A 15,523-nucleotide genomic window follows, 5' to 3' on the forward strand; every position below is an offset into this window, starting at 1 on the left:
CGTTTAACCTTGATTGAAAGTGGCCAAGATTTTCTTAACTTCATTTGCTTTAATACATTTGATTTAAAGTCCCATATTGAACTTATACTATGCTGTTGGTGCTTTATTTTGCTATTAAGAGGGCGATACTATTTTCCGGTCTCTCCTCGTAAAATCCGGTCTCATCCGGTCTCATAATTCCCGGTTCATAACTTATGGCCCCAGGCAACGGATTGTGTTGCCGATGTTTGTTACACTAATTTGACAATCTTATTTGTTTTTATATGTAACAAAATGGAATAAAATACAAAACATTATGTCTTAATTTATTCAATTTGTAATAGGTCTAAACTATTTATGCAATTCGTGTTAAAGGTGTAGAGAAAGATTCAATGGCAATACAAATGCTAATGGTTTTTGCATAAAAGATAGATGATGGCTAGAAGATGAAGTAACTTCAAATTGCACCTTTTAAATTATGTTTTGTCAAAGTTGTTTATTGTTCTTCCTCTTTTGTTTAACCTCCCCCCTCCAGACATTATAATTTTAAGCATTAATAATTACAATTGAGAAATTCCATGTTTGCATATCCGACTCATATCGATACGATACGATATGTTTGTTGCGTAAAACATTATACAATGTGCATAGCATGTAATCAAGTAAATCAATAAATGGAGTAAAAGTACACAAACACATTTTCTGGAGCTAATATTTGCAATGTTATAACATCCTATTATAGTAAGTATGTGTGTGCTAAGACATTGAAGTTACTAGATGAAGAGTGTTTATTTGAAGTTGCGCCATTCGTAAGTAATCAACACATTATGTCTTCATTTTTCGTTTTTAATTTTTTGCTATTCGCTAACATTGAATACATTTGAATACCTTCGTCACTATTTCTCATCTTAAGCCGAATATATTTTATTTGTAACATTGAAGTTTGAAATAAATCTCTAGCTGTTTAAGAAATGTGATGCTGATTATTTTATGTTATCATCGTATTATTTCTAGACTTTATTAGAGCCTTTGCATAGCAATCATTTATTCTATAAAATTGCCTTTATGATAAACAAGAATTTTTTTAGGGTATGAACCGAACAGTAGCCGTGCGTGTGTAATATAACTGGCTAATCCGTGTATCATGTCCTTAACAAGGGACATTCGCTAATCTCTGACTCGCGTTGTATAACACATTTACACCTTTCATGGTATGACATTTTTGTGTATTGTCATAAACCTGTTATGAAGAGTTCCTTGTTAAAATAAAATAATAATAGATTTGAAATATTCGGAAGGCTATTTTACAAATGAAATATAACATACAAGATACAAGAATCTTTACTTAAAGTCGTCATAATCGGTGGAACTACGATGCTCCTAATTTATAAAAAGTAACAAATCTCAGCTTATAAGGTTTCACGAGAGTTCTACAACAACCAAATGTACATGCCAGTGGTGTCTTTGCAATTGCTTATGCTGTGGAATTTTGAATGGCTAATTTAGGAATGGCTATGTAAATTCAAATGTCAATTTCGTTGTAAGTGAAATGAGGGAAAATCCGTTTCATAAAGAAAATGGAATGTCTCGATCTTAAAGACTTTCAAATTAAAAACATTATATTCATGTGAAATGCCAGAGTTCGTAGATAGTTTAGATATTTGCAAAAATAGAACATGCAGGAAAATATTCCACATGACTCTAACATGTTTCTATTTGTATTACTATTATCAATAGTATACTTATAACATAGCTGAATTTAATATGAAAAAACACACACAATGTTTTTGTTATTCATGACATTAATTTTAGTACATGTGCATATTTTATGTTTTTATCTTTGCCTCAATTTATAATTTGTTTTATTGATATACAAAATGAAATAAATGGTGACATAATTATCATCAAATATCTCATGTTTAATTAACTGTAATCTTTTGTAATCCTGTTACACCCCGCGGTCATTAACACCTTCTCGATAACGCCCTATAAAATTTGGAAAACAGAGACCGGAGAGGACCGGGACCGGATGAGACCGGAACCGGGAAATAGTACCGCCCCTATTAAGAACAATAAAAAGCGGTTTTACAGTTTTCTCCAGCTCTATTTTAAGATCGTGTTTGCTCAATATACTAGCTTCATATTCAGCAAATGTTTTATCCTTAGATACTTGTATCGGTGCTAATACCATATCGTCTACCATAATAATTTGTTGTAGTAAATTCATCCTTATATACTTAAACAGAAAAAAAAATCACGCTTCATCGTGGTCCATCATTTTAGGGGAAGGAACGATTGCCCTGTTTGTACCATCGCAACACATTTAAGTTAATCCTGGCTCATATAAAACTCTTTGCCAGCAGCATACATGCGTCAAATCTATTTTCTGTTGGCTTCATTGTTTCTTTCAATTGCAACAACTGGTAGCGGACTACATCTACTTTTACTAAGAAACCAATTCATAAAATCAATGAATTGGAGAACTTCACTATCTGGTGGTGCAAAACTTTATATTTCCTCCATATTTCTTTAAGTATTATTCTTCATTTTCTCTTATATTTATTATTTCTTCTTTGTTTTCATTGTCGCTCAAGGTATTGTAAATTTTAATATTTTCTTTCGTTTTTATATGTATCTCTCGTGACCTAGTGACAGAACGTACTGAGCTTGTTTTTCAAGATCGAATATTGAATTAAAACCTGATTTAATTATTTCCTGTTTGGTAATATCCTTTCACATTGACAATATCTGTGTGTATGAATTAAGTTGTTCGAAATGTCTGTGCTGGACTTTAAGAAATGCATTTTAAAATCTGTCATAAGGACGCGTCCTTGGGTGACTTTGAAACGGTAAGCACCGTTAGCAGGTTAGTGTAAAAGGGTCACCACAGTAAATACACCTTCACGGTAGCAGTGATCGTCGTAGGGGGTTGACTTATTTGAAGTTGACTTGTATTGAGTATCGCCTAGATTTACAAGAGCATTACATGGTTTAGAACATGTAAATGCAAAGGTGAATGGATGGTGGATTCATTTGACATTTACTATCTAGCGACGCTCAACTCTAGTAAACTCCAAATTGATCAACTGCGCTACGATGACCACATTTAATACTACTGCTTTTTGAACTTTGGCTTGATAAGAGTAAGGATGTGCACACAAATGTGTTAACCCCCAGTAAATTCATATTTTACTGACCGTTCCAATGCGATACCTATCAAATCCTTCATAAACACCCCTAGTTTTATACAGTATAGTTAGTGTGTTGATTTTGGAGTTTTGTGTTGATGTTCAATGTTTACAGTTTGTGATTGTTTGTTTTTGTGTTTTATGTCATTAGCGTTGACCTTGTGTCATGAAACGGTGTTTATGTTTCATTTTCTTTCGACTACTGGTCTTGCTTCTTTAGTTTTTCACAATAAATATTGACCAACAATAAACGTTCCTGACTGGCCAAGTTACGCACTGGTAAACTACCCTTTAAGAATAGAAACAGAGCGGTGGACCTGTTGATAAAAGACTTTGTAGATTATGCAATGCCCAAGAAGTTGAGAATGAGTGTCATTTTGTATGAAAATGCGCATTGTATACAAAAAAATGCTTTGGTCCTGTGCTTTCTGAAGATCATTTCATAAATCTTACTGACGTTTCTAATGAGTAACAAAATGAGGCAGTTAGCGCAGTACATTTTGAATGCATATTTTCTTAAAAAAGGCACGGTTCTGTAAGCGGCGTAGACTGTGTTATGGTTCATTTAAAATGGTGAAGAAATAGAGAGGTTATCTTTGCTTTAAGTCTTTATTCGAAGCAAAATCTTGCCTTCCGGCGTACAATCTATGACGTAATTTATCACCTGGCAAACACACACTGAAAGTGAATAACGGTGTTTTCTTACCTCTGAATTATTCACTGTTAAGGATATGGTTGAAATGGAACAGTGATATTCACGTAGTTAAAATTTGTCTTTCAATGCGACAAAATGAGTTGGGTATCAGTGTTGGTTTATGTCCTTTCGGCTATCTTCATTCCGGTAATTAGGACGATTAATCAATTTACATACCTGTTGGGGGATGGTTAATATTACCGTGATACATAGCCCTGTACAAATTGATTTTGTTTTATGCATTTGCTTATCGCCAATTTATTGCAAAGAAATACCCCCGGTAAAATATTACCATGGCTAAACGTGTTTATACAAATGGCTGCAGGGTGGAAAAGGATTTCATGATATGTTAAAAACATATGATATATGATACCCTAAGTTGTCTCAAATATCACAACACTATAGTAAAAACTGTAAACGATGATGGCGTTGTGTCGGAAATATTCAAAATGTATAGCGTTGCTATCTACAATAGGTTTGTATTGGTATTAATTTGATGATTGTGTTACTGTTCTGAGTTTTGGCGTTGGCCCTCGGACGGGGTTTTGTTTAAGCTTTCCACTACTGGACTTGTATCTGTAGTTTTTCATATAAATATCAACTATCTATTATTCTTGATCATTTTACCCAGCATTGAAATATTTGTCGTGAAAAAACCTTATGTATGAAGATTGGATTAACATAAAACTACGTATTGAAACAGAGTGTTCAATGAAAGTGTTAGAACGGGTAAGACAAATATTATTAAAAACTTTGTCAAAGAGCAGTAGGATAAAACCAAGCGTTATCATTTGTAGCCGAAAACAACCGATAATTGGTAATGGATTTGCCAGCTGCACACCTCAGTCCGGACAAAAATTGCCTTTAACGTCAAATAACAAAAACAAGTATTCAACGTGTTACAACATGTTTGGTGCTATTCAATAAAAATGACGTCTTTGCATAAACTTGACAGAAAACATTCGGCAATTCGTCAATCAATTTTAAAAATTTCTAATATGTGTTTTTCTATTTTATAGGACTACTTTTCCTTACGTACGAAGTTTATACAAGATTAAATGCCGCAGATTCAATTTGCTTTCCTAACGCAGCTGATGGATATGCACGTTCAGGTAAATATTTTGTTTGGATAGTATTGGTCTTTGTTTTAATTATGAGATTAACCTATAACATGTAATACGAGCGATTGTTTTCCTTGTTTAAACTTATTAATAAAAACAAGAGTGAAAATATGCCCATTAGCTCGACACAATTGTGTTGATGAGGGTATATATTCACCGTTTTCTGTCTGTTAAAGAGGTAAGTTTACGAGCAAAGTCGGGCGTGTGTTCATCAGCAAATCCATGTGCAATTTTACCTGTTTTTATTTTAAGGTAACATGTCTGGGCGATATCTTGCAAACTAATAAAGAAATTCAGTCACATCCTAGTCTGGAGAACAATTTAAACCTTTTTTTTCCCTCATTTATTTTTGCCTATAGTTCATTAAAGCAAACAGTTTAAGTACGAATTCATAGAAAACACTTTCTACATGCGCATACGCACACTCGCACAAAAACACATGCACACACACGCACATGCACACGCAAAGCGCAGACAGCAGACACACACGCACACATTCTTGCTCTCCCCTAAGGATTGTTAAGTATTGTGATATCATAAAGAGTAGAAAACAGCTTCTTATGGTTTGTGCTATTATTGCTGTGATATTTATTTGATTTTTAAACACTGTCTTTGCTTTATGTGGGATTCAAATTTATTGTTCGATAGTGCGATCTGCGGTTCATTTCTTTCTCTCAGTATTAAATATTGTTCATAAGCTTGAAATGTGTATACTGCTTTTTCTAGTTAATTGAAAATTAAAAAAAACTCATTAAAACAATTAGGAAATTTCCTGTTTGGTAATGCAAATATTGATTGAATTAGATGTAATGACATTATTTAGTTCATTACATAATGGTTGTATCTTCAGACATTCACAGAATGCTTCAGTGTTCAATGGTTTCTATCTCCATGTTACAAAAGTCACCTATATTGGTTTCTTTTAATATACTTTTATACAGATATTAATTTGTTGTTTCTTAACAGAAACTTTATACTGAGGGGACGCATCTATTGATGTTGTAAACATTTCTCTGTAAATAGTGTTCGGAAAAATTTAAAGGCTGCTGGTATAGTGTTAGGTACTTCAGGAAATCTTGTTCATGAATATCGTATAAAAATCTAGTTTCATCAAATTTGAAGCAAGAGTGGGTTCTGTAATCGTATATATGTTCAAATAATTTTATACCTTGAACCATCCTTTATAAAGTAAGGTATTTCCATTTTGTGTCAATAATTTATCATTCCATATTACTGATTTACTCAAAGGTGTGTCAATGCTTTCATCGTGTAGATCTTTTAAGTTTAAGCTAAAACATCGTTAAGAAAAGTTTTCTCATGAGCGATTCGATTGATGAATCGTTGGTCTATGTCGCATTTAAAATTGGTTATTTCCATAGTTTTTCGTGCATAAAAACTTTCCAATCCCCTGTATGCCACTGCTGTATTCCTGTCCAGTATCTATAGTCTTTGTGGTGTACTTGGCGAATCTTCGGGTCGTCCCCTTTGTGGAAAATCTTTCCTTCCCATACCCAAACTCGCTCTGAAGATTTGTCTGGCTCCTGTAGAACCTTTCTCATGATAACAAAAATAATCTTGTTTATTTTTGAAAGGACTTCATAAATATATGTCTGTGTACCTTTCAGTTATTTTCTACATTTCTGTAGTTCGTTTCGTTTCATCCGGGAGAGATATTTCACTATAATGGGTCTTGATCTCCCAAGCGGTTTTCCTAATCGATGACATATGTCAATGTCACTCTCGGATATATTTAGCCCTTCGATTTTATCATTTAATATGTGGAAAATGAGCTTTAATGTATCTGTCCGTGTTTCATTTTTCTGCGGGGATGTTTCGTTTATGCCAGTTATCATTTAGTTGTTTCGTATGGAGTATTGTTCTATTTCATTCATTTTTCCTCCTTGTGTCAGTACACTCTCTTTTAGATCTCTTATTTCTTGATTTTTATCATCTATATCCTTTTCATTGCTTTTACTTCGCTCCGTATTTTGCTGTTTAAAACTACTTATAGCATTTCGAGCTGTGGACAGGCCTTTACATAAGGAAAATACCAAAACTGTGTATTTATCCCATATAATTGAATGTCTGTACAAATGTGAGGTTGAGGTTTAAACCAGTTGATCGCATACTAGGTGTTCACAGATTTGCCGAAGATGTTACTCACACTTGTATTATTTCTCTTGTGATATTTCTGTCATGAATTTCATATCTTGTGTCGTTATATGCATTGCGTTGAGTATGTTTGACCCTGACTATTGTATCTTAAAACGATATATTAGATAAATTGTGGTCTGCTTGTCTTGTTCCAGTAGGGTTTAATATAATTGATTTTGTTTGTGCACAAGCTGCATTAGAATGCTGAAAATAAACTTGAATTTATATGAACTACGTGAGCATTTCATTAGACAATTTGTATAAAACAAAGAGTCGCAAACATTTGCAATGCTGAATGATGCCACTTCCGTAAGGCTAATAAATAAATGAACGTATAATCATAAAAAAATTGTATAAAACAAATCAAAGTCCAGTTAACTATCATAATGTTTATGCAAGAGAGGATGACAAACAAATCAAAAGGTAAACGTAAGCGCAAAAAATGAAGCTGAACTGTATTTTACAAATAATTACACACGTACGCATCTCAACAAGGGACATACAATGAAAATAATGAAAATTACAGGGAAATGCCGAGTTGATTAAACTTTATAAATAAAGCCTGTTTAGAGGCAGAAGGCATTGGCTCAAACCAATGAACAAGAGAAAAAACATAAAAAAAATCGCATACACAAATACAAACACCACATACACACACGCACACACGCCCGCACGCACTCACGCACGCACGCACGCACACACACACGCACACACGCACACACGCACGCACACACACACACACACACACACACACACGCATACAATGAAGTAAATTAAAACATATAAACTGATGAAGTTATAACGCACACCCAAATCATTCAACTAAAAACGAATGAGATTCAAAATAATGTCTTCATGAATTCTTATACTGAAAGTATCATTGAAAAATCTAGGAAGAACAGCACAATGTAAATATAATGATAAATATAAATATTGTAGAATATTGTTTATCCATGCGTGTCAAATAAAACATATAACACTCAGCGGGCTCAACTCAAACTTTAAGGGAATAAAATATAAACTTAAGTCATCGTACAAAAATCAATTTTAACTATTCAACCGCCAATAAATCAATCAAGTCAAATACCCATCCTAACATATCTGCTGTATTTATTGGTAATGAATAAAGAACTTGTTCAAAGCAGGAAATAAATAAACAAAAAGTAAGTAAAATTTTGATACTCTTAGACCTGCTTCGCTTATATCGGCATCATTGAGCAAACACACCTAAGGTACCGTAGCGCAGCTTGCAAACCAATTTTCTTTTAAAACCAAAAGCCAGCCGAAGTATGCCAACAAAATCGTATTGATTATTCTTTTTCCTTCCTTACGCTTGTAACTTCTTATTTACGATGCACGTGTACGCCACACTCTGTAGCTGTTTTTGGCTTACAGGTTACACAAATTATTCTTGGCCGTATTTAAAAAAAAAAAACGATAATTACTGGTTGCATTATCAAATGATGAAGTTGCATTTTTTTCAATAAGGTTATTGTACTAGGTTATGTACTAGAATGTTCATATTTATTTTTGCATCGATTTTGATATTTAGAATATAAAGGCAGTGTCGTCGAAAACTATACTCTGCCTCGACGGCTATCAGCTATCACAAATGATACGCACTGTCCGGACGGATTTTGGAAAGATGATGAGCTAACGTGGGAAAATTCAACGGCCATTCCAACGCGAATCGCAGAGTATGAACAGTTTGTCAAAGGTACATTGTAATATTGTGTCTGTCTTATTACTGTACATGAAAATGTTAGAAAATGTGACAGAGGCACCTGTTTGCAATTGATAAAGAAATATCTAAGTTAACATTTAGTGACAAAAGAAACAAGTTCAATATTAAGTTAATGGTAGGTTTATGAACGAGAAAAACAAAATAATGCTTGAAATCGATCAGGTCACATTTTCCCTAAATATTGTAATTAATAACATGTTAGGATTAAAAAAAACGTTCCTTCGTCGTCTTAAGACATTTATTATATTTTCTGATATACATCGATAACTCAATGACTATAAATTGGTCAAGCCAAGAATTTAGAAATATAAAAACAATCCTGTTTAGAGGCAAAAGAATCCAGTTTATTTTAAAACAGTTAATGGTCCCGTAACGGAGATATCTTATTAGAAGCTAGGTATTCTTTAGCAATAAACCGAGTTTTTGTTTAAACTTTTAGCTACTGAACATGTTTCTTTAGTTTTTCGCATAAAGTTCGAGCCATATTTGTAGAAAGTCAGCGTATTATGATATCCGACATTAAGACACATTTCAGTATTTCTTAGAACAAAAATAACAGGTATGAAAAAAAAACCTTTCAAGAACATTTCCTGGTTTTGGGTCGGCTGAAAAGGAATAATGCGAAAACGTTAACCTCCATTATAATTCAAGACTCACATAACCTTAATCTCAAAATTTCGTTTTCGTTCCATTATAATCACAAAATTGTAATTGTAGTTCATCTGTTTAACGCTTGTTTTTAAAAGGGTTTTGTTTTCGGCTTATATATGAGTAAAATAAAGACTAAGTTATCATAGACAGAGTAACAGTCTCATAATACGAACAGATTTTGATTTTTTTAAGATTGAGCAAACAACGTTATTGAAAGTGAAAAATAAATTATCAGGGAAACAACCACTGAGTTTAGTAAAGTTTAAATTCAGTTAGCGTACAAATATCGTATAAATGAACGATGGTACAGCATCAAAACTTACTAAAAACAAAAGAAAAGAAAAAAACAAGCATGCAATGTCGTTTTGATCAGGAGTATGTTTGCAAAACATACATAATTCCTATGAAGTCAAATTACACGATGTTAAAGTATCGATCTTTTTGTTATATAGTTATAGAGTCCACAATAATTAACAGAGGTTTTTATATTTTACTGAACAAGGCCTATATAAGATTTGTATAGTTACAATTACGATTGGTTTAAATATACTTAATGAAAATTGCCATAATTTAATGTTTGAACCATATTTTCAATACTTGACTTTAACCTCAACGCAGTGGCAAAACTTGCAATTGCCCCGTATAAAGAGACAAAACTAAGGCCAAACAGACATACATAACTATCATGTTTAATAATGTATCCCTTGTTTTCGTCTAAATATTAACTCAAGTGACCTCAAACTGTTACCCGTAAACCTTTATGTACTAGGATAGTTGTACATTGGTTTCCTCTCGCGAGTTTATTGCTCGTGTAAAAGTAACTATGAGGATGTTTTGACTATTTGTAGCAAGTAAAGTTAGGCATGGTCTTTTGGTCAACCATTTCCTTTTTCTGCGTAATAATCCATTCCCCGCGGTTCCCTTCCAATATTAATTTAAGATTCTTTGACTTGCGTTCAAATTCACATTAACTTTGCGGTGTTATGAACGCATATTCATAAAATGATAATTATATTTGCCGCTTTTTTCAACCGCAAAACACCATGGATTCCATTTGGTAACCCCGGAGAATTCATTCTTTTAACATAACATGTCAAAAAGTAGATCTGACGATACCTGATACCGATTTGCGAAATGTAGGCATGCGGCCTAAAGTCTAACACACTAGACATGCATTAAGCTAAGATGCTTACGATGTCATGAGAATAGTGCGTACATCGTAGAGTGAAAATAAATATTGGTTACTGCTCTTGTATGAAATTAAATACAAATAATATTAATGATTGCATAACTAGAAACTGTAATTGAGTAATTCAATTGCATATAATACTTCAATGTTATTATTTGTAATTTGTTCAATGAAGTGGTGCAAACTCAATTACAAGGCCGTTCTATCTTTAACAGATAATATGACTCAGTATTTGTTCATGTTTAATTAATGCCAGAATACTGTACGTATTCAGTACTTAAATCCAGCAGCAAGTTCATTGTTAAATACCATGTAATATATGTACATGTATCCATCAGATAATATCTTAAATTTATATATGTAAATATATAAATGAATGTCAATGTGAATTGGTGGTTTGTTTCCAAACAAATTGTTTGTTTTTTAAATGTTGAGTTTAGATAACAATACAATAATTCTATACTGTGAACGCCAAGAGGCAAATAACATTTAAAAATAAATAAATAACTTGCTACTTTCAGCGAAGGAATGGACTTCGGGGAAATCAGATGACAAACCCGTATTCATAACCGGTGCATCTTCAAATCATTTTCAAGAGATGATTGAAATGTTGCAAAATTTTAATGATCTACGACAACGCTTGCATAGAAACTGGATGCTTTATTTTTTTAATTTAGGTTTATCAGCCAAGGAAGTAGAAGAGGTAAGTGTTACTGTTTGCACTACATACTCCGGCTTTAATAACCCTTTAAAGCAGCATAAATACTTGTTTTAAATTCAATCGCAAAAGATTTTCCGTTGTATTCACACGAAAGCAATAACGCCGATTTTAAAGTATAAGTATAAGCTTGAATGTCTAAATTGTATCTTTAGACACGAATCACAGCGGTCGAATTAAAATGTTTCATAATGGCCAACTTAACATTTGCGAGTACATATATTTCGATGCATGCACGAAGTGACTTTGTTTCTATTTGTATGTAGGACACTATTTTTAACCTTGTTAATTTAAACAGATTCATTGTTTTGGCTTAAGGCATTTTCTTCTAGTTAAATAATATAATGTAAATGTTTAATGTTTTAAAAGGCACTTAACAGCCAAATAGCCTCAATGAATCATGTATAATATTGCCCGTGCTTACACTTCCTCGCAATTTGGTGAAATGCGTTCAGATCAGTCCGATATACTTAAATCATAACCAGCAACCTTTTTCCCAAACGGGATACACGTTAGACTTCAAAAATGTATTGAATTGAGTTATAAAAAACACTATAGTCTAGTTCATTATGTATTTGATATTTTGCTAAATTTCTTTTTTTCGACATAATTATCAAATGCAAAAAAACACAAATATTTTTTTACTTTTAAAGTATGGCATGATGATTAAAGGCGGAGTAAAACAGCTATTATGCACATTGAAATGTTGTTGAACTTAACAATTATATTGCGAATACTGCATTATATTAAAAATAAATGTATATTAATTGCCTTTATGTGTATATTTATCGTTTCTTATGACTGCAGTTTGACTTTTTAAATATCCAAACCTTAACAATATCTATATGAAAAACTACAGAAACAAGTCCAGTAGTCAAAAGTTGAAGCAATCGATATTAAAGCAATGTTTAAAATGCTAATACATTGAACTAATTATACTTATATAATGGGAACCCAACAACCAAAATATATTCATCTGTCTGTCCTTTTCTCAATGGAAATTCTTTCAGACTCGAAATGAAAGTTAAAAACTAAAATCCAAACAACAGACTAAAATACTGGAATATTCATGTATGAAAAATATCTTTATCGTGTTTTGGTAACATTAATCTTTACTTAGCTAAACAATCAACTTATTTTACAACTTTAGGCTGTTTGTACGTTCGTATATCTTATTAATCAACCTCGAAAACTTTTCACAATCTAATAAAGAAGGAGATCAATTTCATATGTGTTTCACATTCAAAATGTCTTAAAATAATATCATTTTATTGAGTATGCCGCTATCTGGCTATGATTTAATGTTTATTTTGACTTTTATCAGACTATACTTGCAAAAAAGACCTTTATCGTGTATCAAAATTTTACCAAAGAGTTCGTTGCGGTACTTCTTGTTCTTCACCTGATGTAGGATTAACATCTGTAACAAGTTTCAGTATAATGTATCTGTCAAATAATTTCATTCTTATTTTTACCAGCAATGCTGTGATATTATAACTCATGAAAGTCCACTGCATACACTAGTGCATCGGTTGGTCTTTGATATCCAGACTTAGACAGTGCCAGAAATAATCACCTCCGATTATAGATGAAGTTAATTGACAAACAAACACACATAAAATCATTGTCAAAAATCCAAATAATTCTTGCTATTGACCGGAAATAAAGATTGTCCCTGAATATTTTGAGGTTTTGAGAATATAATAACACAAAGATAGTAATCATCCTAGTGTTAACTATCAATGAAATGTACATTAATTCTTTTTACGTATTCATAAGACAACACCATCAGTAAATCACAGCAAAATAGAAAAATACTCCCTTATTGTTATTATATTTTCACGAGTGACTATAACATGTGTGATTTTAATGTCTTTTTTCTATTAATTTGAACGTTGATTTCTATTTTCTGTATGAAATATATACTTATTACATTCCATAGAAAAAAATCATTGTGGTAGTACTGTTAGCAATGCATTACATTCTAGAACATTTTTCGAAGTGTAACTATTTCTTGCAATCTTCTAGAAATGGTTGTTCTAGAAATAGATAAATTACAGTTTTGTTGAACAAATTTTAAATTGCTCATCAAGTGCTTTCACACGAGTTCTAAAAGCAAAAATATATAAAATTATATAATGCAAAAAATTTGTAAATATGCAATGTGTATTGCCTACATTTAATAATGCGATGAAAACTTTATAGACAATCCAAGAAGTCACAGATTCAAAATTAACTCTCACTTGTCGCATAAGGCAATGATCTAAACTACATTGAACGCAAAGCACAACCGCTGCCACACACCAGTCAAAACAGCTTACCATTAAAGGTGGGGATACTGCGCGGGAACGGTCAGTGGAACAATAAATTACTAATACACAAAATGTACAAGAGTTATAACTACCTAAAACAGTTTAATAACGAACTTTATGTTTTACCTAAGATCAACGTTAAACTATTTCAAATATATTTCCTTCATATTTATGTGAAGGATATGTACAACACTTACTAATCTAAAGCTGCCCTACTATGTGCCGTAACTAGGTGTCCATCACAAATAAAAACATGGCTTCAGCCGTACTACTAGATTGATGGTCAATCTATTTTGTGTCGACAATTTTATGTTTTTCTAAGACTGATCAATCAGAGCGTCTGCTTGGAAACTTTCTTTTTTAGGTGCAAAAGGTGTGTAACTGCACAATAAAAAGGTTCCCCTTTAATCAATATCCCGAGCACTGTAAGCATTTACACGGATATGCCTTCAAGCCGTTAGCTATTGAGGTAACTTTAAATGTATCAAATTGACATGATAGCTTTATATCGTTTATGACATGCATTGTTCTTTAAAGAAATCAAATACATTTCACTAATCATAGACATTAATTACATGCATTTTATGAACTTATTGAATGAACTCGAAAAAAATCTTTCAGATAATCGCTAGGAAGCACAACTTTGTTGTTTGGATTGATGCTTCTGTCAGATTCAAACATGCCGATGTAAACATACTTCTTGACAAAGGGAAAAACGTTGGGGTGATTGTCACACAAGGAGGTGGCTCTGTTGCTCGACGAACGCTACCATCGATGTTTCAGTACTTTGACACGTATCCATGTCGGTTCCGTACTTTGCCAGAATTGCAGGGCGGATTTCTTATATTTTACATGGACCCGTTAATTATCCATCGCATATTTTGGCCTTGGATACGATGTGCCCTCGAATTTGGCTGCATGGTGCCGGATTTGAATCCGGAAAGGTATTTAAGGTGTAACAGATGTGGAAATGTGTTTGGTGAGTGCCATCGATTCGACCAATCAGCACTTAGCATCTTGTTATATACTGTGTATGGAAAACATATAAGTGAGCATACAATACACTACAGTGAAAATATGTATATGTATTTTCATCGTTAGTTGATTGCTATTAACATCTGTACTCATTTCAAGCATCCATAATTTAAAGCTGGACGTTGAAAAACAACACGACCGAAATAGAATGCAAATACAGATGGTTAGAATAAGGCGTGATATTCTTGGCAGCAATATTACGAAATTAAAGAGAATCAGTATTAACAAGAAAAATTAGTATTTACAATAATGGTTACTGTTTAACTAATTGTTAATAATAATTCAGCTATTTACTGTTCTATTTATGTCTGTTTTCTTAGAGGAATATGTTGTAAAATATATTTGGGACGAACAAGATATTTTATATTTTTATTTTATTTCCTATACACCGGTGTTTAAGACACTATAATGCCATTTCCAATGTGTGTCCGCTATAACAAAATAAGCTTAGGATCCTTTTATTAATATCGAAAAAATCAAATATGTAATTAAGTCGTTACAAATAAAATGCATGCACAACTCTGTTTTGTCAATGGCATTACGAACATTACGACGGGCATTCAGACAAACCAACCTTGGCCTCCATCGTACTAATAATCAACGCCGGAATTGTTTTACTAGCCTTGTAAAATATTCAAAGGAAGCTCACTACGAGATAATGGCCAAACACTTAACGAAAGCAGTACTTCTGGGGGTGGAATCTCATTACCAGCTAAGGAAGGACAGCATCGAGTTTTT

General features: G+C 32.7%; 1 protein-coding gene across 1 annotated transcript; it reads left to right on the plus strand.

The window, feature by feature from the left end:
* The first annotated feature begins 4,284 nt into the window (after positions 1-4,284).
* LOC128232997 (uncharacterized) lies at positions 4,285-13,813 on the plus strand. Its single transcript, XM_052946841.1, has 5 exons — positions 4,285-4,336; positions 4,881-4,973; positions 8,689-8,853; positions 11,242-11,423; positions 13,644-13,813. The coding sequence occupies exons 1-5, from the start codon at positions 4,285-4,287 to the stop codon at positions 13,698-13,700; spliced, it is 549 nt and encodes a 182-aa protein (XP_052802801.1). The 3' UTR covers positions 13,701-13,813.
* The last annotated feature ends 1,710 nt before the right edge of the window (positions 13,814-15,523 follow it).

Source organism: Mya arenaria, chromosome 4 (assembly GCF_026914265.1).
Source record: "Mya arenaria isolate MELC-2E11 chromosome 4, ASM2691426v1".
NCBI classification, from domain to species: domain Eukaryota; kingdom Metazoa; phylum Mollusca; class Bivalvia; order Myida; family Myidae; genus Mya; species Mya arenaria.